Here is a 23,938-nt window from a genome sequence, read left to right as displayed (position 1 = left end):
AGGACCTGTCCTGGGCCCAGCATGTAAAAACAATTACAAAGAAAGCAAGACAGTGCCTTCACTTCCTTAGAAGTTTGTGAAGATTCAATAGACATCTAAAACTTCGAAAAACTTCTATAGATGTGTGATGGAGAGTATATTGACCAGCTGCAATACTGCCTGGTATAGAAACATCAATGCCCTTGAATGGAAAATCCTACAAAATGCAGCGGATTTATCAGGAAGAAAGTACAGGAGCCTTAAGACTCACAATACCAGGTTCAGGGATAGTTATTACCTGTCAGCCATCAGGCTCTTGAACCAGAGAGGATAACTGCTCTCATCTTCACTTGCCCCATCACTGAACTGTTCCCACAAACTATGGGCTCACTTTCAATGACCCTTCATCTCACGTTCTCGATTTTTGTTGCATTATTATTATTATTTCTTTTATTTCATTTATTTTTGGTTTTGCAGTTTGTTGTCTTTTGCACACTGGGTGTCCATCCTGTCAGTGTAGTCCTTCAATGGTCCTATTATGGTTATTGGATTTATTGATTATGCCTGCAAGTAAATGTGTCTCAAGGTTTTACATACATGGTGACATATTGACTTTGAACTTTGATTTAGTGTCATCAGCAAACCTGTATATGCTACACTTGGTCCCTTCTTCCAAATGAGTAGTACTGCATTTACTATGAATAGTTGCAGTCCCATCCCCAATCCCTGTGGCACTTAGCTTACCACTGACTGCCAACCAGAGAAATACCCATTGATTTGGCTAGAATCAACACCTGTCTCAGGTAGGACAGGGACCCCATTGCAGTTTTCTTATCATCACAATAGGTCTACGGCAGACATGATCTCAATAGCTCTCCACACAGCCTTGGAATACATAAACAATGTAAATATTTATGTCAGGGAGCTGTTTATTAGCTATAGCTTAGCATTTAACAACATCATTCCTACAGGCCTGATTGACTAGTTACAGAACCTGTGCCTCTGTACCTCCAAAAATTAGATTTTTGACTTCCTAACTGGAAGACCATGATCTGTGTGGATTGGAAATAACATCTCCACCTTTGCTGATGATCAATACTGGTGCACCACAGGTTTGTGTGCTTAGCCCGCTGCTCTACTCCCTATACATCCACGACTGTGTGGCTAGGTATTGCTCAATACCATCTATAAATTTGGTGATGATATAACTATTGTAGGCAGAATCTTAGATGGTGACAGGAGAGCATACAGGAGTGAGATATACCAGCTCGTTGAGTGGTGTTGTAGCAACAACCTTGCACTCATGTTTGTGGACTTCAGAAAGTAAGACGAGGGAAAAAAACCAATCCTCAAAGAGGGATCAGAAGTGGAGAGAGTGAGTAATTCCATCATTAAGGACCGCCACCACCCGGGAAATGTCCTCTTCTTATTGTTACCATCAGGAAGGAGGTACAGAAGATTGAAGGCACACACTCAGTGATTCAGGAACTGCTTCTTCCCCTCTACCATCTGATTTCTAAATGGACATTGAACCCATGAACACTACTTCCTTACTTTTTTAGTTCAGTTGTTCCATGACTTATTTTAAATTAACTTTTTTTAATAGACGTATCTATACTTATTGTAATTTTGGTTTTTTCCTATATTTATCATGTACTGCATTGTATTGCTGCTGCAGATTTAACAAATTTGATGACATCTGCCGGTGATATTAAATCTGATTCTGATGCTATTTCTGATTCTGATTTACCTCAACTCTCTGCCTTCTACTGGTTAATCAATCATCTATCCATGCTAATGCATTATTCCCAATTTCATGCATCCTTATCTTATTGATAAGCCTTTGATGCAGCACCCTATTGAATGCCTACTGGAAATCCGAGTATATTACATTTGGCAGTTCCTCACTATCCACTGCGCTCATTATGTCTTCAAGGGACTCAAGTAAATTTGTCAAACAGGACCTGCTCTTCATGAATCCATACTGTGTCTACCTCATGGAACTACTTCTATCCATGTGCCTTGTATTTCTTTCTTAATGATAGGTTCCAGCATTTTCCCAACTACAGATGTAAATTTACTGACCTATTGTTACTTACCCCTTTTGCTTATTTCCTTTTTAAACAGTGACATGACATTTGCTGTCTTCCAAAGTATTGGGGCGTCAACTGTCCCACCATATACCCTCTGTTTCCAGAGAAGTTTGGTAAATTATCACAAATGTGCCTGCTATTTCTTTCAGTACCCTGGGATGCATCCCATCAGGACCAGGAGAATTGTCTATCTTTAGTTTCATTTCTCTGCTCATTACTACCTCTTCGGTAACAATGATTATATCGAGGTCCTCTCTTCCCATCCCATCGATAAAATCTCCCAGGCATGTTATATGTGAGCTCCACTATAAAAATAGACAGAAAATAGTTGGTCAAGGCCTTATCCACATTACATAATATTAAATCCACCTTCACATCTTCCAAGGAATCTATGTTCACTTTAGCCACCCTTTTCCACTTTAGAAAATTATGAAAACCTTTACCATCTATTTTAATATTTTGTGCTGGTTTATTTTTATAACCTATCTTCCCTTTGTTTACTGCTTGCTTAGTGGTTCTTTGGTGCTTTTTAAACTTTTCCCAATCTTTCAGATTTCCACGACTCTTGGCGATATTGTATGCATGAGCTTCAAGTTTGATGCCTTATTTTATTTCCTTCATTCTGCCCACACTTACTGTCCTTGCTTTTACTTTTACTGAGCATCATGAACATTTTTTGTAAATTTGTTTTCATCAACTGTCCCACCATATAGCCTGTGTTTCCAGTTCTCAATAGCCTGCTCCTCCCTCATTGCTTTATAAGTCTCCCTTTACAATACACTTGTTTTAATTAGTGATTGCACCTTCCATTTTTATGAGAAATTTTGTCACACTTTCCAAAAAGACATTTACGTGCAGTTCAAGAAATCTATCACAAATACATTTTCTGAAGTCTTCCTCAACCTGTCTCAACCAACTGAATTTACCCAACTACGTGCAAGTTAAAGTCTCCCATGACAACTGCCGTTCCATTTATACAGGCATCAGATGTTTCTCGGGTTATTGCTTGTGCAACTGTAATGTTATTAGTCGGTGGTCTAGAGATAACTCCCATGAGTCATTATTCTCCCTTTACTATTCCTAATCTCCACCCAGATGGATTTAACATTTTGCTCCAAAGATCTTACAAAATATCATCTTTCTCTGTAGCCCTGATGTCATCCTTAATTAAGAGCGCTACTCCATCTCCCTTCACATCCTACCCATATTTATTTATTTAGAGATACAGTGTGGAATAGGTCTCTCCAATCCTTCAAGCTGCACTGCCCAGTAACCCCCAACAACCCTGATTTAAGCCTAACCTAATCACAGGACAATTTTCAGTGACCAATTAACCTACTCAGTACACCTTTGTACTGTGAGAGTAAACTGGAGAACTCAAAGAAAACCCATGCATTTCACAGGGAGGACCCATACAGGCTCCTTACGGATACTGCTGAGATTGAACTCTGAACTTCTAATGCCCTGAACTAACCACTACACTACAATGGCACCCTGAATTCCCAGTAATCTCCACCCAGCTACCACGTTTCTGTAACGGCCTCTAAATCAAATTCCTTTCTACTGATTGCTGCTACAAATACACTGGCCTTGTTTTGGATACTATGGCTATTTAGATAAAGTGCCCTTACAGTCATTGTCCCTTTAGATTCTAGTAACGTTTGTGTCCATCTTTGTGGAAATCTGGTACAAGTGTCATTCAAACCCATAGCATAATGATACACTTTTAGATGCCCCTGGAAATTGCCCCTATAAGTCCGCCACTCAGTTCAAGGGAAATCAGGAATGATCAATATACTCTTGCCAGTAACTTATATATGTTGGAAGCAAATCAATAAAAAATAGTTATTCAGAGTACTGCGCTCTTTCATTTTATTACCCCTCTCATCCTGCCTTTTTCCCCATTTGTCTGATGAAGATCTTCTTGGCTCTTAATTACTTCCTTGCTGCTTCCTAATTCTCTTTGCTCAATCCCTCACTGAAATCTCAATCTCTCTCTCTCTCAGTTTAGCTTCTTTTTGCTGCTTGTCTCTTTATTCTATTTATTCTAACTTTGAGTCTCTGAGTGACTGAGTGAAGACTCCTTTTCTATATCTCCAAGGCACTATTCTAAGTAGAAACATTGGCAAAGAAGTTGGAGCAAAATTATGCAGGATTTTTTTTAGATACTGTATATCAAAAAATTAGCAAAATTTCAAAACTTTATGATAGAGCTTTCCAGATACACCAGTGGATTTGCATAGTGTAATGTAAAATATGAAAGAACTGATTTCATATAATTTTAGCAGATGTTCCAGACTTCCTTAAAACTTTTTCTTCCTCTTGAATGCTATGTGAAAATAAGTTTGCACACAATAGTTTGCAGTATAACTTGAATGATATTGTATTTAAATACCTATTCTCTTATTTATTTAAAGGTGTTTCTGCAGAAGAAGTTGGACTCTGTCTTTCAGGATCACTCGGAACAGTGATGGACATTTTATCTGTTAAGTCTGAAACTTGTGCGAAGATAAGTAATTTTAAAGCATGTAAGTAAGCCTGCATCATAAAAATAGATTTCAGTAGACATAGCTGCTGTCTGCTTTTAAAATATGTGGAGTTATGTTATTTAATACATAAATGTATTAAAATTACAAAGGAAAATACACAAACTGAAAATTTGTACTTTATCAGGGAGCATATTGTACTAAATTGCTGCAGAAACAAGAAATACTTGTTGAGTTATCCTTGGTCACTCCAATCAATCTGGTTTTAAGATTTTAACTTTTGACAAAAGTAGTAGTGGATTCAATAAGTTCTACTTCAGTTATCATGAAAAGCTCCTACTTTGCTCTCTCTCTGGTTATGACAGTTTTAGAGCCACGAAATCATAGAACAGGAGACACCACATGAATCAGAATCAGTTTTATTACCACTGACATATGTCATGAAATTTGTTGTTTTGTGTCAGCAGTACAGAATACATAAAAATGACTATAAATTACAATAAGTGATATCATTAAATTAAAGAAATAGTGCAAAAAGTGAGCAAAAATAGTGAGGTAGTGCTCTTGGTTTGGTTCATTGTCCATACAGAAATTTGATGGCAGAGGGGAAGAAGCTGTTCCTAAAGCATCGGGTATGTGTCTTCAGGCTCCTTGATGGTAGCAATGAGAAGAGATGTCCTGGGTGATGGACGCCTTTAATGATGCATACCCCTTTTTGAGCATTGTATTTTGAAGATGTCCTTCAATGCTAATGCCTATGATGGAGCTGGCTGAGTTTGCAACCCTCTGCAGCTTTTTCCAATCCTGTGCAGTTCCCTCTCTGTACCGGATGGCGATGCAACCAGTTAGAATGCTCCCCACAGTACAACTGTAGAAATTTCCTGGAGTATTTGGTGACATACCAATTCTCCTCAAACTCCTAAGGAAATATAGCCAATGTCAGGAAATACCCTCTAATTAGTAAATGTGGCATTACAGGTAACAATAAATGTTTAGAGATATTATTTTAAGTTATGTAATGGTTCCTTCAAGTATATTTTGCCATAGAATTAATTCATGGTGCTAGATCAACATTTCTGTAAGGTAGCTTCAAGTTTACAGTAATAACTATGGAATCAGCAAAACCAGAGTAAAACCATGAGAAAGTACTTCTTGCAAGAGTCACCTCTTTTGGCTACAGTAATAGGTGATTATAAAACTAATGGAGTTACACAAATGTTAAAGCTATTAAGTCTGGAGTCAATAAGATTGAAAGAGTGCTGAAGACATTTGCAAAGTTCTTGCCAGGACTTGAGGATCTGAATTGTTGGAAAACGTTGTACAGGTTAGGACTTTATTCCCTAGAGCAAAGGAGTATGAGGGAAGATTTCATAGAGGTATACAAATTATGAGGGATATCACTAGAGTAAATGCAAACAGGCTCTTTCCACTGAGGTTGGGTGAGACTAGAACTAGAGATCATGGGTGAAGGATGAAAGATGAAATGTTTAAGAGGATGATGAGAGCATGGAATGAGCAGCCAGCAGAAGTGTGGATATGGACTTGATTTCAGCATTTAGGAGAAATTTGGATAGGTACATTGATGGGAGGCATATGGACCAGGTGCAGGTTGATGGGACTAAGTGGATTAATAGTTTGGCATAGACTAGATGGGCCAAAAGGCCTGTTTCTGTGCTGTAATGTTCTATGATTCTGTAACCCTATGTTTTAATATTAGCTGTTGATAATAGTTATGCTTTCAAAATTGTTTTTCTGTCATTAATCCACCAAATGTATATACTGTGGTTGTGGCTCTCACGAGGAAGTTCAAATAGTTTGTCTTATTTGTCGATTTCCAAATATTATGAATGTGATGTTTTCTGCAATTGGCAACATTTTACAAGTAAGTGCGTGCTTCTACTGGAAGACTGGAGTTTTATTGGCATTTTTGCCTAAGTTTTCTGTGTTGGGCCCCTGCTCTTTGACACCTGGATCAGAAACTTAAATAATTATCCTCGCCATAGCATCACTTCTGAATTATTGAATTTGAAATCTAAAAGTTTTTAAAAGACTAATGAATTTATAACATTCATCTTACCTCTTTATTCCTTTAAGATTTTATTTTACATTCAAGTTATTGAATCCATCCTTGTTAAGTCCTTAAATACCTGTATATCAGAAGTGCTTTATTTTAACTAGTATTATAGTGAGAATAATTATTTCGTTTACCCCAGCTTAAAGAGCTTCAGGTTTCTGAACCAGGCGTGAAACAGAAAACTTAGAACAAAATAGCATTTAAAATACTGTTTCCCAGGAGAAGCTGGCACTTACCTGTTAACTTCCTTACGTGCCGAACAATTTTATCAATCTGGAGTACACAGCATAATCTGTTGACATGAGATAAATGGACACTTCGGTGCAGACTCCATTGTTGCATTTGGCCAGATGCTAAGTGCTAAAAATTGGAGTATTGTTCTATTCTCCAATCATGCAATAATTTATTTGCTCAAGAACTTAAAATTTGAACTACAACAATGACCAAGGCAAAAGAAGAAAAATAATACTAAACTCTTCGAAAGGAAGTGTCTACCTGATCATGGTAAGATTTCCTTGACTTAATTTAAAATAATATTCAAATTAATATTTGCATTTGGTGCATTAATTTCATGCTGCTTATATTCAGTACAATGTATGATATAGTCTGTAAAAGGGTAATAATTTTTGAATTATTATTTTAGCTTCCGGCAATTCAAGAACATTGATAGAAGATATTATTTCACGTGTACAAGGAGGAGACCCTAAATCAATTGCGGGACTGTCAAATCGAGAAATACCAGATGCCAAAATGTATCGACGCTGGGGTAAATCCTTGAAATATATCCCAGCAATCATTGATTTTCAGGTAAAATATTGTTATGGAAGCAACGTAGATATCTGTGTTCTACTTCACTTAATTAAATTGGCATTTAAGGACAATTAGAATATCTAATTGTAATCTCAGGCAATTAAATAAATCAATATACCATGCCCAAGCCTAAAAACTGAAAAGAACAGTTAAAGTTGGCATTTTGAAGTACTGAGGATCAGTGAACCACATCTGAGGATTTATTTTAAATGCAGCTGAAACATGTACACCTCTAGATAACTGGAAGAGAGAAAAGTTGAAACAATGATGTCAATAGAAGAGAAGAGAATTTTCCACTGAACAGCCCTGGAGCATTGAAAATAAAACCAGAACATGAAGAAATGCCTTTGAGAGAGGCAGATCAAGGGCACGATTCTAGTTATTACATTTACACTATTCCTCAGAGAAACATGTTAAGAGAACTCGTTCTTGTTTAGATCCTATGAGAAAGAAGGTGGTTTTGCATGCCCAGCAGCAACAGGGATAAATATAACCAAGGTTGATCTATAACAATGAGACAGGCAGCTGTCATAATGACCTTGAAACAAATATTTATAAAGGCAGTAAACCCACAGGAAAACCTTTAACAAAGCTGACCAGACAATGGTTAAGACAGAGAAAGGGAAATATTAATCGAAGTTGAGACTCAAGTTAAACAACCTGATTTGAAAAATCAAGTACAAGGTTAACCCCAGTCTCTAAAAACTTCATAATGGAGTAGGACTTTTTCCTTACATGAAGCCGCAGTATTTAATACTGGCCTGCTCATTACAATGTACTTGATGCACCCTCTTCAGAATGTCTTTGGAAAGTGTCAATGTTTTATCTGTTGGAATTTGATGGGTGGTATGGACAAGTTGGGCCAAAGGGCCTTTCTCTGAGCTGCTTAACTCTATGACTTCAACATTCAAGTCAGTTAGCATCTGAGGGGACAGGAAGTAAATTCTAATCTATGTTCTGGATTATTTCTGACCTTGATGTGCACAGAACTATGTTTGGGGAATGTGACTTCATCAAGACCTGTATGAATGAGTGTGTGCCTTTGAGAACATATCCAAACCAAATGCCGTGGATGAACCAAGAGATCCATAGTTTGCTGAGAGCTAGACCTGTGGCATTCAAGACCAGTAACCCAAAACTATAACCCAGAAGTCCAGTTACAACGTATGCAAAGATATTTTAAAAGCAAAAAAAAGACCCAATTCCGATTGAAGTGAAAAATATAACCAGACGTACGTCAGCTCTGGCAGAGTTTACAGGCTATTACTTCCTACATGGCAAAAACCTAACATCATGAATGGTTGATGTTTCACTCCAAGATGAGCTCAACACATTTTACGCACACTTTGAAAGAGAGAATAAAGCTACACCTGTGCAAATCCTCACAGTACCTGATGGTCCTGTGATCTCTGTCTTGGAGGCAGATGTCAGAACATCTTTCGAGACGGTGAACCCATACTTGGCATGAGGCCCTGATGGTGAACTTGGTAGAGCACTGAAACCTTGTGCCAACCAACTAGTGGGAGTGTTCAAGGACAACTTCAATCTCTCACTGCTGCAATCTACCTGCCTCAAAAGGGTGAAAATTAGTCCAGTGCCCAAGAGAGCAGGGAGGCTGCACAAGGACATAGACTGTAAGGAGAATGGACGAAGAAGTAGCAGATGGAATGCAGTATTGGGAAGTGTATAGTTGTGCACTTTGGCAGAAGGAGTAAAAGTGTAAACTATTTTCTAAACAGGAAGAAAATTCAGAACTCCAAAGTGCAAAGGGACTTGGGAGTCCATGTGCTGGATTCCCTAAAATTTAGTGGTGAGGAAGGCAAATGCAATGTTATTATTCATTTTCAGAGGACTAGAATATAAAAACAAAGATGTAATGCTGAAGCATTATAAGGTGCTCCTGAGGCCTCACTTGGAGTATCATGAGCAGTTTTGGGCCCCTTATCAAAGAAAGGATGTGCTGACATTGGAGATGGTTCAATGGAGGTTCACGAAAATGATTCTGGGAAGGAAAGGCTTGTCACATGAGAAGCGTTTGATGGCTCTGGGCCTGTACTCACTGGAATTTAGAAGAATGGTGGGGGGGAGGGGATCTCATTGAAATGCAACGAATATTGAAAGGCCTATAATGGGGGAGTTTAGTATCAGAAGGACAGCTTCAGAATAGAGGGACATCCATTTCAAATGGAGATGAGGAATTCATTGCCACAGGTGGCTGTAGAGGCAGATCATTGAGGGTATTTAAGGGAGAGGTTGATAGATTCTTGATAAATCAGGGTGTGAAAGGTTACAGGGAGAAGGCAGGAGAACAGGGTTGAGAGAGAAATGAATCAGTCATGACCAAATGGTGGAACAGAGTCAAAGGGCTGAATGGCATAATTCAGCTCATACGTCTTATGGTCTAATGGTCTAAGAGCAAGGTGATCTGCCTCAACGACTATCGCCCAGTTGCAGTCACACCTACTGCGACGAAATGCATTGAGAGGTTGGTCATGGCCAGAATCAACTCCTACCTAAGCAAGGACTGCAATTTGCCTATTGCTATAATAGGTCTGCAGCAGATGTTATCTCACTGGCACTCTACTCGGCCAAAATCTGGGCCTCTGTACCTCCCTCTGCAATTGGATCCTTGACTTCTAATTGGGAGATCACAATCAGTGTGGATCAGAAATAACTTCTCCTATTTGATGACAACCAGCACTGGTGCACTTCAAGGATGCATGCTTAGTCCCCTGCTCTACTCTTTCTACATCCCTGACTGTATGGCTAAAGCCAGCTCAAACACCATCTGTAAATTTGCCAATGACACAACTATTGTTGGCAGAATTTACAATGATGCTGAAGAGGTGTACAGGAGTGAGAAAGACCAGCTGGTTGAGTGGTATTTCAATAACCTTGCACTTAATGTTAGTAAGACCAAGGAATTGATAGTGGACTTCAAGAAGGGGAAGTTGAGGGAACACGCGCTATTCGTCATTGAGGGATCAGCAGTGAACAGTTTCAAGTTCCTGGGTGTCAACATTACTGAAGAACTATCCTGAGCATAAAATATTAATGTAATTACAAAGAAGGCACAACAGCAGCTGTATCTTAAGGAGTGAGGAACCTCTTGCAAATTTCTAAAGATGTACCGTGGAGAGCATTCTAACTGCTTGCATCACTGTCTGGTATGGAAAGGCCACTGCACAGGATTGAGAAAAGTTGCAGAAAATGATAAACTTAGCCAGCTCCATCATGGGTACTAGCTTCCCCAGGACTGAGAACATCTTCAACAGGTGATGCCTCAGAAAGGGAGAAGCCATCATTAGCGACTTTCATCATATAAGACTTGCCTTCCTTTCCTTGCTGATGTCAATGAGAAGGTACAGAGTCTGAAAACATACACTCAACATTTCAGCAACAGCTTCTTCCCCACCGCCATCAGATTTTTGAATGGACAATGAACCGATATACATTACCTAGATATTACTTACTTTCTTTTTGCTGTCTTTTTTCACTACTTATTTAATTTAATGTTTTAATATATATTTCTTATTTTAATATATATATTTTTATTGTTAGGTATTGCATTGTACTGCTGCCACAAAACAACAAATTTCATGGTATATGTCAGTAATATTAAACTGGATTCTGATTCTGAGGTGGCTAACAAAGTGAATGATCACTTTCTCGACAAAGCTCCGTACAACAAGCAAGTCCCTGCAAGCGCAAGTGCTACACCTATCCCTACACCTCCTCTCTTACCACCATTCAGGGCCCCAAATAGTCCTTACAGGTGAGGCAACACTTCACTTGTGAGTCTGTTGTGGTAATCTATTGCATCCGGTGTTCCTGGTGCGGCCTCCTCTACACCGGCGAGAGCTGACGTAGATTGGGGGACCGCTTCGTCGAGCACCTCCACTCCGTTCACTACAACAGACAGGATCTCCCGGTTGCCACCCACTTCAACTCTACTTCGCATTCCCATTCGGATATGTCCATACATGGCCTCCTCGACTGCCATGATGAGGCCAAACTCAGGTTGGAGGAGCAACACCTCATATACCATCTGGGTAGTCTCCAGCCTCTTGGTATGAACATCGAATTCTCCAACTTCCAGTAATTCCCTCCTTCTCCCTTCCCCCATCCCACTTTCACTCTGTCTCCTCTTCTAGCTACCTATCACCTCTCTGATGATTCTGCCTTCTTCTACTACCCATAATGCTTTCCCCTTAGATTCCTTCTTCCCCTCCCCTGCCTATCCCCTCTCTGATTCCCCTCCCCCATGCCTTGATCTTTCCTCTGATTGGTTTCCCCCTCCCCCCCACCTTCTTTATGGGGCCCCTGCCCCCTCCTTCTTCAGTCCTGATGAAGGGTCTCAGCCCAACACGTTGACTGCTCCTTTCCACGGATGCTGCCCGACTTGCTGAGTTCATCCAGCTTGTTTGTACGTGTTGATTTGACCACAGCATCTGCAGTATACTTTGTGTTTACTCTCCGTACAACAAAACTGTTTGGCTTGTGGCTAGACTCCCATATTGTGACATGAATAAACTTGTAATTACCACAAGAATGAGGGGGCTTTTTCAGTCAAAATAGAGGCATATGCCATAGCTCCTTTGGAAATAAATATGGGTTTGGGTGTCTTATGGGAACTTCTGTTTGTTATGGTCTAGTACCTTTTGTTGTCATTCCATTATTTTGAAACACTGGAAGATGGATATTTGAATTTTGGGGTTTAGGAATACTGCACTGGAGTCTTAAGAATAGTGAGGGGGCTTTTTGATCTACAGTCACAGCAAACTGGGTCCAATTTCTGTATGTGTTTCAAAATACTTCAAAAGATAGCAGGGTCCAAGAGCACAGTGATGTTGCTGGGATCCTTACCTTAAGAATTATGAGAAAATAAGGCAGGATTCTGAAACATAATAAAAGGAAGGAGCATAGAATAGAAATTCTGTGATCCAACCATAAAATGAGTGGTGTGTGGGCAATAGTAACTACAAAAATCGGGAACAGTTGAGTTAAGTCAAACAGCAAGGAATAGGACTCTGTATCCTTAAAAAGAAAATCATGTTTTATAAAGTCACCTTCAAATCTTGAGATTTTACAAAGCATTGAATTCAGACATAAATAATAAGTAATAAGCTTTTGAAGTCAGCAATGACGGAGCATTAATTTAAAACAAAGTGAGGAAAGAGGAGAGGAACAATTTCTTAGTAGAGTGAATTAATGGACCAAGGATTTATTTTGTTGAGGGGGTGGGGTGGAATGTTCATTCAGTGTCTTACAGCGGTAGTCAGGTCTCTGCTACTGTGACTGGCTCTGAGGCTCAGAGGGACAATCCAAAAGTGTTAGGGGGCTTGATGGGGGAGGGGGGTGGCAGGCAGTAGATTTTATTGCCACAGAAGAGACACTAGGATGGTGTGTTGGCTCCTTGGTGCTGGGGTCAAGGTTTCTTTTGAGTGGCTGTAGAACATTGTCAAGGGGGAGGGAAAACTGCAGGAGGTTAATGTACTGTACATGTTGGTACAAATGATAAAGGATGAGATCCTGCAGAATGAGTACAGGGAGATTTGGTAAGAAATGAAAATGCAGGACCTCAGGGGAAGTGATCTCCAGATTACTCCTGGTGCTATGTACTCGTGATTCCAGGAGTAGAAAGGTAGGCCAGATGAATGCATGGCTAAACACTGTGTATGAACCAGGAGGTAGGTCGTCTGCTGAAGGCTAGATCTGTGGCATTCAAGTCTGGCAACCCAGGTCTGTACTAGAGAATCAGGTATGACTTGTGAAGGGCTATCTCAAGGGCAAAGAGACAATTTTGAATGAGGTTGGAGGCGACTCGGATGTACATCAACTCTGGCAGGGTTTGTAAGATATTAATTCCTACAAAGCCAAACCCAGTAGCATGAATGTCAGCGATATTTCAGTACCAGATGAGCTCAACGCCTTCTATGCCCACTTTGAAAGGGAAAATATAACTACAGCTGTGAAGATCCCTGCTGCACCCGGTGACCCTGAGATTTCTGTCTCGGAGGCCAATGTTAGGCTGTCTTTAAAGAGGGTGAACACTCGCAAAGCGGTGGGTCCTGATGGAGTACATGGTAAGGCTCTGAAAACTTGTACCAACCAGCTGGAAGAAGTATTCAAGGACATTTTCAACATCTCACTGCTACAGGTGAAAGTTCCCACTTGCTTCAAAAATGCAACAATTATACCAGTGCCTAAGAAGAACGTGAGCTGCCTTAATGACTATCAATCAGTAGCACTCACATCTACAGTGATGAAATGCTTTGAGAGCTCGGTCATAACTAGAATGAACTCCTGCCTCAGAAAGGACCTGGACCCATTGCAAATTGTTTATCGCCACAATAGGTTAACAGCAGATGCAATCTCAATGACTCTTAACATGGCCTAGACCACCTGGACAACACAAACACTTATGTCAGGATGCTGTTCATCGACTATAGCTCTGCATTTAATACCATCATTCCCACAATCCTGATTGAGAAGTTACAGAACCTGCACTCCTGTGCCTCCTTCTGCAATTGGATCATTGATTTCTTAAATGAAAGACCACAATCTGTGCAGATTGGTGATAATATCTCCTCCTTGCTGACGATCAACACTGGCGCACCTCAGGGGTGTGTGCTTAGCCCCCTGCTCTACTCTCTCTATATCCATGACTGTGTGGCTAGGAATAGCTCAAATATCATCTATGAATTTGGTTATGATACAACCATTGTTGGTAGAATCTCAGGTGGTGATGAGAGGTATACAGGAGTGAGATATGCCAACTAGTGGAGTGGTGTCACAGCAACAACCTGGCACTCAATGTCAGTAAGACAGAAGAGCTGATTGTGGACATCAGGAAGGGTAAGACGAAGGAACACATACCAATCCTCATAGAGGGATCAGAAGTGGAGAGAGTGAGCAGTTTCAAGTTGCTGGGTGTCAAGATCTCTGAGGATCTAACCTGGTCCCAATATATCAGAGTAGATATAAAGAAGACATGACAGCAGCTATACTTCATTTGGTGATTGAAGAGATTTGGTATGTCAAGAAATACACTCAAAAACTTTTATAGATGTACCATGGAGAGCATTCTGACAGGCTGCATCACTGTCTGGTATGGGGGGGGGGGGGGGGGGGGCTACTGCACAGGACCGAAAGAAGCTGCAGAGGGTTGTAAATTTAGTCAGCTCCATCTTGGACTAGCCTACAAAGTACCCAGGACATCTTTAGGGAGCGGTGTCTCAGAAAGGCAGTGTCCATTATTAAGGACCTCCAGCACCCAGGGAATGCCCTTTTCTCACTGTTACCATCAGGTAGGAGGTACAGAAGCCTGAAGGCACACACTCAGCGATTCAGGAACAGCTTCCCCTCTGCCATCCGATTCCTAAATGGACATTGAACCCGAGAACACTACCTCACCTTTTTAATATATATTATTTCTGTTTTTGCACAATTTTTAATCTACTCAATATACATATATTGTAATTTATTTATTATTATTATTTGTTGCAATTTTTTCTCTATTATGTATTGCATTGAACTGCTGCTGCTAAGTTAACAAATTTCATGTCACATGCCGGTGATAATAAACCTGACTCTGATTCTGATGGCTAGGGAGCTGGTGTAGGAGAAAGGTATTCAGGTTCTTGGATCATTGGGACCTCTCTGAGGTCCAGACAATCTGTATATATGGGATGGGTTGCTCTTGAGCTGGGAGAGGGGAGGAACAAATGTTTTATTGGGAAAATTTGGTTAATGTGGATGCAATTGTATTTCAGAGACATTTGGATAGGTACATGGAAGGGAGGGGCTTGGAAGGTGATGGGCCGAATGTGAGCAAATGGGATTCACAGGGCTTATGCTGTGGTTGGCATGGATCAGTTGGGCTGAAGGGCTGTTTCGCTGCTGTATTACTCTATGGGTTATACAGTCATGGAATCAGAGAGAAATACAGCACAGGGACAGACCTTTTGGCCCATCTAGTTTGTTCTGAACCATATAAAATGCTTACTTGCATCTACCTGCAATCAGACCATAGCCCTTCATATCCCTACCATCCATGTACGTATTCAAACTTCTCTTAAAAGTTGAAATCAAACTTTAATGCACAACTTGTGCTGGCAGCTCCTTCAACACTCAGGACTCTGAGTGAAGAAGTTTCCCCTCATGTTCCACTTAAACTTTTCACTTTTCACCCTTAATCCATGATCTCTAGTTGTAGTCTCACCCAACCTCAGTGGAAAAACCCTGCTTGCATTTACCCTCAGAATGCTGTATACCTCTACCAAGTCTCCTCTCAATCTTCTATGTTCCAAGGAATAAAGTCCTAAACTACTCAGTCTTTCCTTATAACTCAGCTCCTCCAGTCCCAGCAACATCTTTGTAAATTTTCTCTGTACTCGTTCAACCTTATCTGCATCTTTTCTGTCAGTCGATGACCAAAACTGCACACAATACTCCAAATTAGGCCTTACTAACATATTACACAATTTCAACATAATATCCCATCTCATATACTCAGTACTTTTATGTATGAAGGCCAATGCACCAAAAGTTGTCTTCAAAGTAAGGGCAATGTACAAAGTAGAAAGTACATTTACTTGTTATCTAAGAATGGATAAATTATACAGCAATGAGATTTGTTTGCTTACAGGTAGCCACAAAGCAAGAAAGCCTAAAAAGCCCAATTTTTTAAAAAATAGAATAATGTCCAGCACCTGATGTGCAGAGAAAGGAGGAAAAAACACAAATCATGCAAGAATAAAAGTGAGCAAAAACATTCCGAACCAAATTGAATCCTTAGATCAAAACCCCAGAGCAGATCGGAGTAGGCCCAAGCCTCGGGGTCAGTCTATCATATTAGTGAGCATGGAACACAGCAGCTGGGGGCAGTCTTCATAGCCTTAGTGCCATGGAAAAGAAGCTAACAATCTGAGAGAACAAACAAAGTTTCCTCTCACCTCCGATCCCGGCACCCTGTCTTTCCAGTATATTACTTAAAATGTCCAGTGTATCGTACCTCACACTAGGACCAGGGCACAACTGCAGTGAAAGGCCCTGGGCCTAGAACATGCCATCCAGCAACTTACTGTTGAGCCCAGATGTCATCGCCCAGTCCGAAGCTGCCAACGGTTTCTCCAAACTGACTTGGCATCCAGCGCGACCCAACCTCACACCTGAGCCAGTTGTACAGGCATCAGAACTCCTCAGCCTCAGCTTCTCCTCTCTGAATGGCTCACTCCATTTACATCAATTCTGCAACATACCAGCAAGGTTCAACCCTCGAATTCGCTTCGCCTTCGCTGGCCTCTTCGTTGCCTGCAGCGATAATTTACCAAGAAAAGGTGTTATTAGAAATGTTTTTAGTCAAATTCCTTGCTTTTTGAACAACCAGTGAGCTGTTGCAAGTGTTCAATAGTGCCATTTTAACCAGAAATTTTCTCCCATGGAGGACTTTGTCAAATGCCTTGCTGGAAGCCCATACTGACAACATCCTTCAAAGAATTACGGACGTGTATTCACAGATCCCTTTGTTTAACTGCACTCCTCAGTGCCGTACTATTCACTGTGTCAGACCTACCCTGGTCGGTCCTACTGAAGGGCAACACCTTGCATTTATCTGCATTAAAATCTGTCTCCCATTTTTCAGCCCAATTTTCTAGCTGGTCCAGATCCTGCTGAAATCTCTGATCAGCTTCCTTGTTGTCTACTACACATCCAATCCTGGTGTCATCTGCAAGTTTTTTGATTGAGTTAACTACATTATCATCCAGATCGTTCATATAGATGATGAACAACAATGGACCCAGCACCGATTCCTGTGGCACTCTACTAGTCCCGGGCTTTCAGTCAGAGAGACGAGCATCGTCTACCACTCTCTGGCTTCTCCCACTAAGCCAATGTCTAATTCAATTTACTACCTCATCTTGAATGCCAAGCAACTGAACCTTCTTGGCCAACCTCCCATGCGGGACCTTGTGAAATGCCTTGCTAAAGTCCATGCAGACAACATCCACTGCCTTGCTTTCATCAACTTTCCCAGTAACTTCCTCAGAAAATTCTATAAGATTGGTTAGACATGACCTACCACGCACAAAGCCATACTGACTATCCTTAATCGGTTTATGTTTGTCATTAATCTGGTCCCTTAGGATACCTTCCAAAAACTTTCCCATTACTAATGTTAGGCTCACTGGCCTATAACTTCCTCATTTGTTTTTAGAGCCGTTCTTAAATTGCAGAAGATATCCTCCAATCCTCCGGTACCTCATCTGGTGCTTAGGATATTTTAAATATCTCTGCTTGTGCCCCTGCAATCTCTGCACTTGCCTCTGCAGGGTCCAAGGAAACATCTTGTCAGGCCCTGGGGATATGTCCATTCTGATTTGCCTAAAGACAGCAAATGCCTTCTCCTCTGTAATCTATATAGGGTCTGTGACCGCTTTACCTCACTTCTTCAAACTCTATGTCATCTCCTGTGTAAATACAAATGTAAAGATGCAAATCAGGTTTAAACCACAGCATCTCTTACTCCCCCCCCCCCCCCCCCCCCCCCCCCCCCCCCCCCCCCCCCCCCCCCCCCCCCCCCCCCACCACCCCATGCAGCACTAGTAAGCCTTTCCACTGGGTTATTAGTCCTTGTCCAGTTTAGGTCTCTTCTGGACAGGACCCAACTCTCTAGAAGAGAGCCTGATGATCCAAAAATCTAAAGCCTCCCCCCTACACCACCACTTCAGTCATATGTTAAACTATATGATTTTTCTATTTATAGCCTCACTAGCATGTGGCATGAGTAGCATTCCTGAGACCACAATCCTGGAGGTTCTAATCCTTAGATCAGCACCTAACTCCTTGACCTCACTTTGAAGAACCTCATCACTCTACATTTCAATATCAATGGTACCTCCATGGACCATGACCTCTGGCTGCTCACCCTCCCACTAAAGAATGCTGAGGACTTGATCCAAGACATCCCTGACCCCTGGCAGCCGGGAGGCAACATATCAACCAGGAATCTTGTTCTTCTCCACAGAACCTCCCACCTGTTCCCTTAACTAATGAATCTCCCACCACCACAGCTCGCCTCTTCTTCTGATTTGTTAAGTTTGAAATCTGTGTATTTTTAAAAAATGTGGATAAAAATTTATAAGCAGAACAAAATTCAGTAATCAAGTAGAGACATTAGGGCAGTTAAGCACCTCTAGTAAAGACCATTCAGAGACAGAAAGTTTTTGGTGCTGTCTATTATTATTGTTCTATGGTACATTTAGTGGATCTTTCAACTGTATGCAATACAATAAACTTTACTGAAACTGTAAGGACACTTGCTTAACAAACTTCAAAGAGATGTAGACAGTGATAATATTTTGTTTGAAGTTTATAGTAAGTTTATATTTATATAATACTTTAATTCAGAGACTAAATGAGCCAGGTTCATTTCTAACTAGTCTTATTTTCAATTTTTACATGTTTTTAAACAAATCAAAGTTCGAAGTAAATTTATTATAAAAGTATATGTTACCATGTACAACTCTGAGATTCACTTCCTGTGGGCATAGTCAATAAATCCAATAACCTTAATAGAATCAATGAAAGACCTCACCAACCGGGGGTACAAGCAGTGTGCAAATACAAAAAGAAAGAAAAAAATCAATAATAAATAAATTAATAAGCAATAAATATTGAGAACACAATGTGAAGAGTCCTTGAAAGTGTATCCATAGGTTGTGGTAACATTTTCACGATGGGGTGAGTGAAGTTGAGTGAAGTTATCCGCTTTGGTTCAAGAGCCTGATGGCTGAGGGTAATAACTATTCCTGAACCTGGTGATGTGATTTCTGAGGCTCCTGATGGCAGTAGTGAGAAGAGAGCATGACCTGTGTGGTAGGGCTCTTTGATGATGGATGCTGCTTTCCTGCAAAAATACTCCATATAAATTATCTCAGTGGTGGGGAGGTTTTAACCCACAATGGTTACTGGTGGTATCCACTACTTTTTGCAGGATTTTCCATTCCAGGACATTGGTGTTTCCATAACAGGTTATGATATAGCAGTCGTTATACTCTCCACCACACATCTATAGAAGTTTGTCAAAGTTTTAGATGTCATGCCGAATCTTTGCAAACTTCCAAGGAAGTAGAGGAGCTGTCGTGCTGGCCCTAGGACAGGACCTCTGAGATGATAACACAGAGGAAGTTAAAGTTGTTCTCCTTCTCTGATCCCTCGATGAGGACTGGCTCACGGTCCCCTAGTTTCCTCCTCTTGAGTTAATAATCAGCACTTGGTCTTAAGTTAGAGGTTGTATTCTACAACTTGGTTCGATTTTCAATCTCTCTCCTATATGCTGATTGATTACCTCCTTTAATTTGACCTACCACAGTGGTGTCATTAGTAAACTTGAATATAGCATTAGAGCTACACTTAGCCACATAGTCATAAGTGTAAAGTGAGTAGAGCAGGAGGTTAAGCACACAGCCTTGTGGTGAACCTGAGCTGTGGAGGAAATGTTGTTGCTAATCCTAACTGACTGGGCTCTGCAAGTAAGGAGATTAAGGATCCAATTGCACTATGAGGTATTAATGCCAAGGTCTTGAAGTGTATTGTTTGGTTTTGAGTGGATGATAGTATTGAATGCTGAACTGTAGTTGATAAAGAGCATCCTGGTGTATGCACCCAATTGGAGTGGGTCCGTCATTTCTCAGGCAGAAGTTGATGTGATTCATCACAACCTTTCAAAACACTTCATCATTGTGGATTTAAGTTCTACTGGAACTCAGTCATTGAGGCAGGTTACCACATTCTTCAAGCTGCTTCAAGTAGGTATAATTGAAACCTGCTTGAAGCAGCTGAGTACTTCAAACTGCCGAAGTGAGAGTTTAAAGAGATTGATGAGGTTGAAATCACAGGATCATCTGGGGATGTGGGAGTTCGTGGTGATTCCTCCATGTTTTGATGGTCAATGCAAACATAGAAGGCATTCAGCTGATCTGGAACTGAAGCCCTTTTGTCCCCACAGCATTCAAGCCTTGCCATAACTGTCGACCATCCCTCATTGATTCAAGTTTAGTCCGGAATTGCCACTTACCTGTGGGATGGCTTTCTGCTTGTGACTTTGTTGGTCACCAGACTTGAATCTCTCTGATCTGGCCCTCAGCAGATTACAGATCTCATAGTTCATCCAGGGCTTCTGTTTAGAGAAGACTGAAAGATTTTGTGGGGATAGACTCGTCTACAGCCGTTTTTAAAAAGTCCGTGACAACCATGGTGTTTTCATTCAGATCCTCAGATGAGTCCTTGAACGTGGCCCAGTCCATCTACTTGAAGCAATCCCGTAGCTGTTCCTCTGCAATAAATTAAGAAGTTAAGTTTTCAAATGGGTCAACTTGAACCTCATACTTTTTGTTATTTTCTTTAGGTCATGCCCATTTATGAGTTGGTGGCCAGAAGTAATCTTCAGTCAGTTAACAGTAAGCAACAGCATTTGAAGAGAGCAATGGAAGAGTACTTTTCTGAATTTCACCCCTGCAGATGCCATCCATGTTATAATAACGGAAGTCCATTTCTTTTAAACAATAAGTGTATCTGTGTGTGTGCACCTGGATTTGAAGGAACAGCATGTCAAGAAACAAATCGAAAGGGTAAGAAACTGTTCGTGCTGTTATCAGGTTTCTTGCAAAAAATCTGCCATACTTCTGTTCCATACATAAATACTGCCAACAAACCACAAATTTCAAAACATATGTCAGTGATAATAAATTTGGTTTGGATTCTGCTTCTGGAATTGCAGAAAATTTTATCTTTTCTTGGTATGCATTGTACTGCTTACTTAATTTTTAGCTTAAACACTTCGAGGTCTAGAAATTGTGGTTTGTTGTTAAAAGCACACTATATGATCATTGTGTGATGCACCATTGAATGTATGTGCTAGAACTTGCTGTTGCTATCTTCAATGGCACTCAAAGCCAAAGACATGAATAGTATTGTTTGCCAGAGAATCAATTTACATTCTGAAATATCCTGAAGTGAACAGCTTCAAATCCTATTTGTAAAAAAAAAGTTTTAAAAATTCTGATTTTACTTGCTTTTGAAGTTTCTTTTTAGCAAATCTGGGCCTGGAACTGGAAATTGTAATAACACAGCTTGACGCTGTCAGTGGCTGTCTGGAATTAAGCATAGTGGGGAAGTATAATGACTAGAATGACAAATTGTACCTTTATGGCTTATATTTGTCTAGCTGCCTTTGAACTCGGTAGGCTGCCAGTATTAGGCACACCTGAATGCACCGGTTAAAAAGACCAGCCAAAATGGCCTTTCAAAATGTTAAATATTAAATTTTAAGTGTCAAGTTGTTGTCAATGAAGTAACCAGGTAATGATTTCATTCTACAGTTAGTTACAGATTATTCTGCTGTTTCCTCAAGTTTTAGTTCTTGAAATCATTTAAAATAATAACATTTTAGGTGTCATTCTAGGCCAAATCAAATTCATGTTTGTAGAGTACAGAACACAATTATTCTGCTGTTAGTTTGAAAATGAACTTACTCTTTTGTTAACAGTTGAATACAATGTCAGCCCAGGTTAGTGGAAGAATATCTCAGTGTGATGTCCTTTATTTTCACAGGGCCCACAAATGGAGGTTGGAACTGTTGGTCACAGTGGTCTCCATGCAGAAGTGGCTCAAGAAAACGGACACGGAGCTGCAACCATCCACCCCCAAAAGATGGTGGTGCCATGTGTCTTGGGAAGAACACACAGACCCAACACTGTTAAAATGCCCCCAGTTTTTGGCTGTCTGCATTATTTGTTTTCAAACTCTGATTTAATTGGGTTCTATTTTGAAGTTCTCTGTCCCTTTTTTAATGCAAGGAGTATCAGACTTCGTCCAATAAATAGAATCATTTAAGTTGACAGAAGAACAGTACAGGAATTTATATTCATTGAAAAATACACATAAAATGATTTGTGGAAATTAATGGCATCTTAATATGTCTCTCCAAAGGAATCATATCAATCCTTTGGCAATATTGGCCAGCTGATTCATCAATATATTCAACTCACCATTTTGATGCCCATTGGACGTCTTAATGTCAGATCTATTATCTTCAGATCGTAAATAGATAATGGGAAAAATGAAGAATCAATTAAAAATCTGTAACAGTTATTTTCAGTCAAAAATAAACATTTAAAATATACTTAGTTTCATATATTTTATACAATCTGATCAAATCAGTGAAGTAACACTAGAGCTTTCAAAATAATCAGAGTACAAGTCCAGTTAGAGATCTGTTAGTTGGTAGAGTGAGCATTAGAGAACTTTCTTTGCAAGATACACTGCATAACTGAATCCTGGGTGCTGCCTCATCACCTTCCTTAAACATTTAGCCATTTGAAGGTGTTTGAGTCCAAATTCCATGAATACACAAGCTTTGCTCCCCCTTTGGCTTTATGTATGGGGTTGCTCAGTAGAAGTACAAAACTCAAGAAGATTTCTGTTTTGGCCAAGTGTAATGCAAAGTTTGGATCCACTGTGAGATGACATATTGCTTCCTCCGGAAAAGTGCAGGCTAGAGAAGAAGGCTTCCAGCCTGCTTGCATTTTTAAGTATTGCAAATAAGATTTTGCTAGAGGGGACACACCTGCAGTTTTGTGGAAGACGGAACATGTCATCTTACAAGGCATTCATGCTTGGTGTTGCAGCTGGTCCTACTAGGCTCGCTTTTTCTGCTTGGAGTCACCTCAGAGGACAGAGTCGAAAATTTCAAATTAGGTTCACAGCATGTTATACCAGGATCTCAGGTACTTTGAAAGTCATTCAAATGAACTGGAAAACATGTATTGTGTGTGTTGCACAGGATTTCTAGCATCTGCGGAATCTCTTGTGCAAAGTGAACCGGGAGCTGTTTTGATCATGAAATCTCCCATTAAAGTTGCAGGGAGTACTCATTGATACGAATCTATGGGGAGCGACTCCTTACTTGTGCACCAGCAATGAAAGGACATTAGGTTTGCAGATTTTGGTTCTTTGAAGGATAACTGTTCATATGATGGGCATTAGCACATACTGGCATGTAAACACAAAGTTTGCTGCCTTATCTCCCAACTTGTCAGGGGGTAGCAAGCCCTGCGTCAGCTGGTGATGCCATGCTGGGCCTGGAGCAAGGCTGACTGTACCACCAACAGCCAATGGAAGGAATGTCATGGCTTGGGATATGTGCAGCAAGTGATGGAACTGGGATAGGCAAAGCTCATCAGTCAAAGCAAAGGATTCACTTTTCTCCATGACAGACAAATTCTAGAACACCTAGCTTGCTGTAACTGATTCAGAAATGTCAGCCCAAGTAGAGATAGAATATTTAAGGAATACCAAAACAGACCTTTGTCTTATTGCTAGAGCTTGTTTCATTATTCAGTCCCTGTGCTGCTAATGTGTGTAGCAATATCTGATATGCATCCTTCTTTATGACACAGATGTGTTCTGGAATATCAATGCCCTCCTCCCTG

General features: G+C 40.4%; 1 protein-coding gene across 1 annotated transcript in view; it reads left to right on the top strand.

Moving 5' to 3' along the window:
- The window catches only part of c8a (complement component 8, alpha polypeptide), a 68,238-nt gene extending 45,609 nt beyond the window's left edge, over positions 1-22,629 (top strand). Inside the window, exons 8-11 of the mRNA XM_073063095.1 lie at positions 4,490-4,600; positions 7,276-7,439; positions 20,854-21,076; positions 22,059-22,629. Coding sequence (XP_072919196.1) covers positions 4,490-4,600; positions 7,276-7,439; positions 20,854-21,076; positions 22,059-22,207 — 647 coding nt within the window. The 3' untranslated portion in view covers positions 22,208-22,629. The remainder of the gene's footprint in view (positions 1-4,489; positions 4,601-7,275; positions 7,440-20,853; positions 21,077-22,058) is intronic.
- The last annotated feature ends 1,309 nt before the right edge of the window (positions 22,630-23,938 follow it).

Source organism: Hemitrygon akajei, chromosome 12, assembly GCF_048418815.1.
Source record: "Hemitrygon akajei chromosome 12, sHemAka1.3, whole genome shotgun sequence".
Taxonomy (NCBI): Eukaryota; Metazoa; Chordata; class Chondrichthyes; order Myliobatiformes; family Dasyatidae; genus Hemitrygon; species Hemitrygon akajei.
Note: the sequence above shows the minus strand (reverse complement) of the source record. Positions and strands in the feature narration are given on the sequence as shown.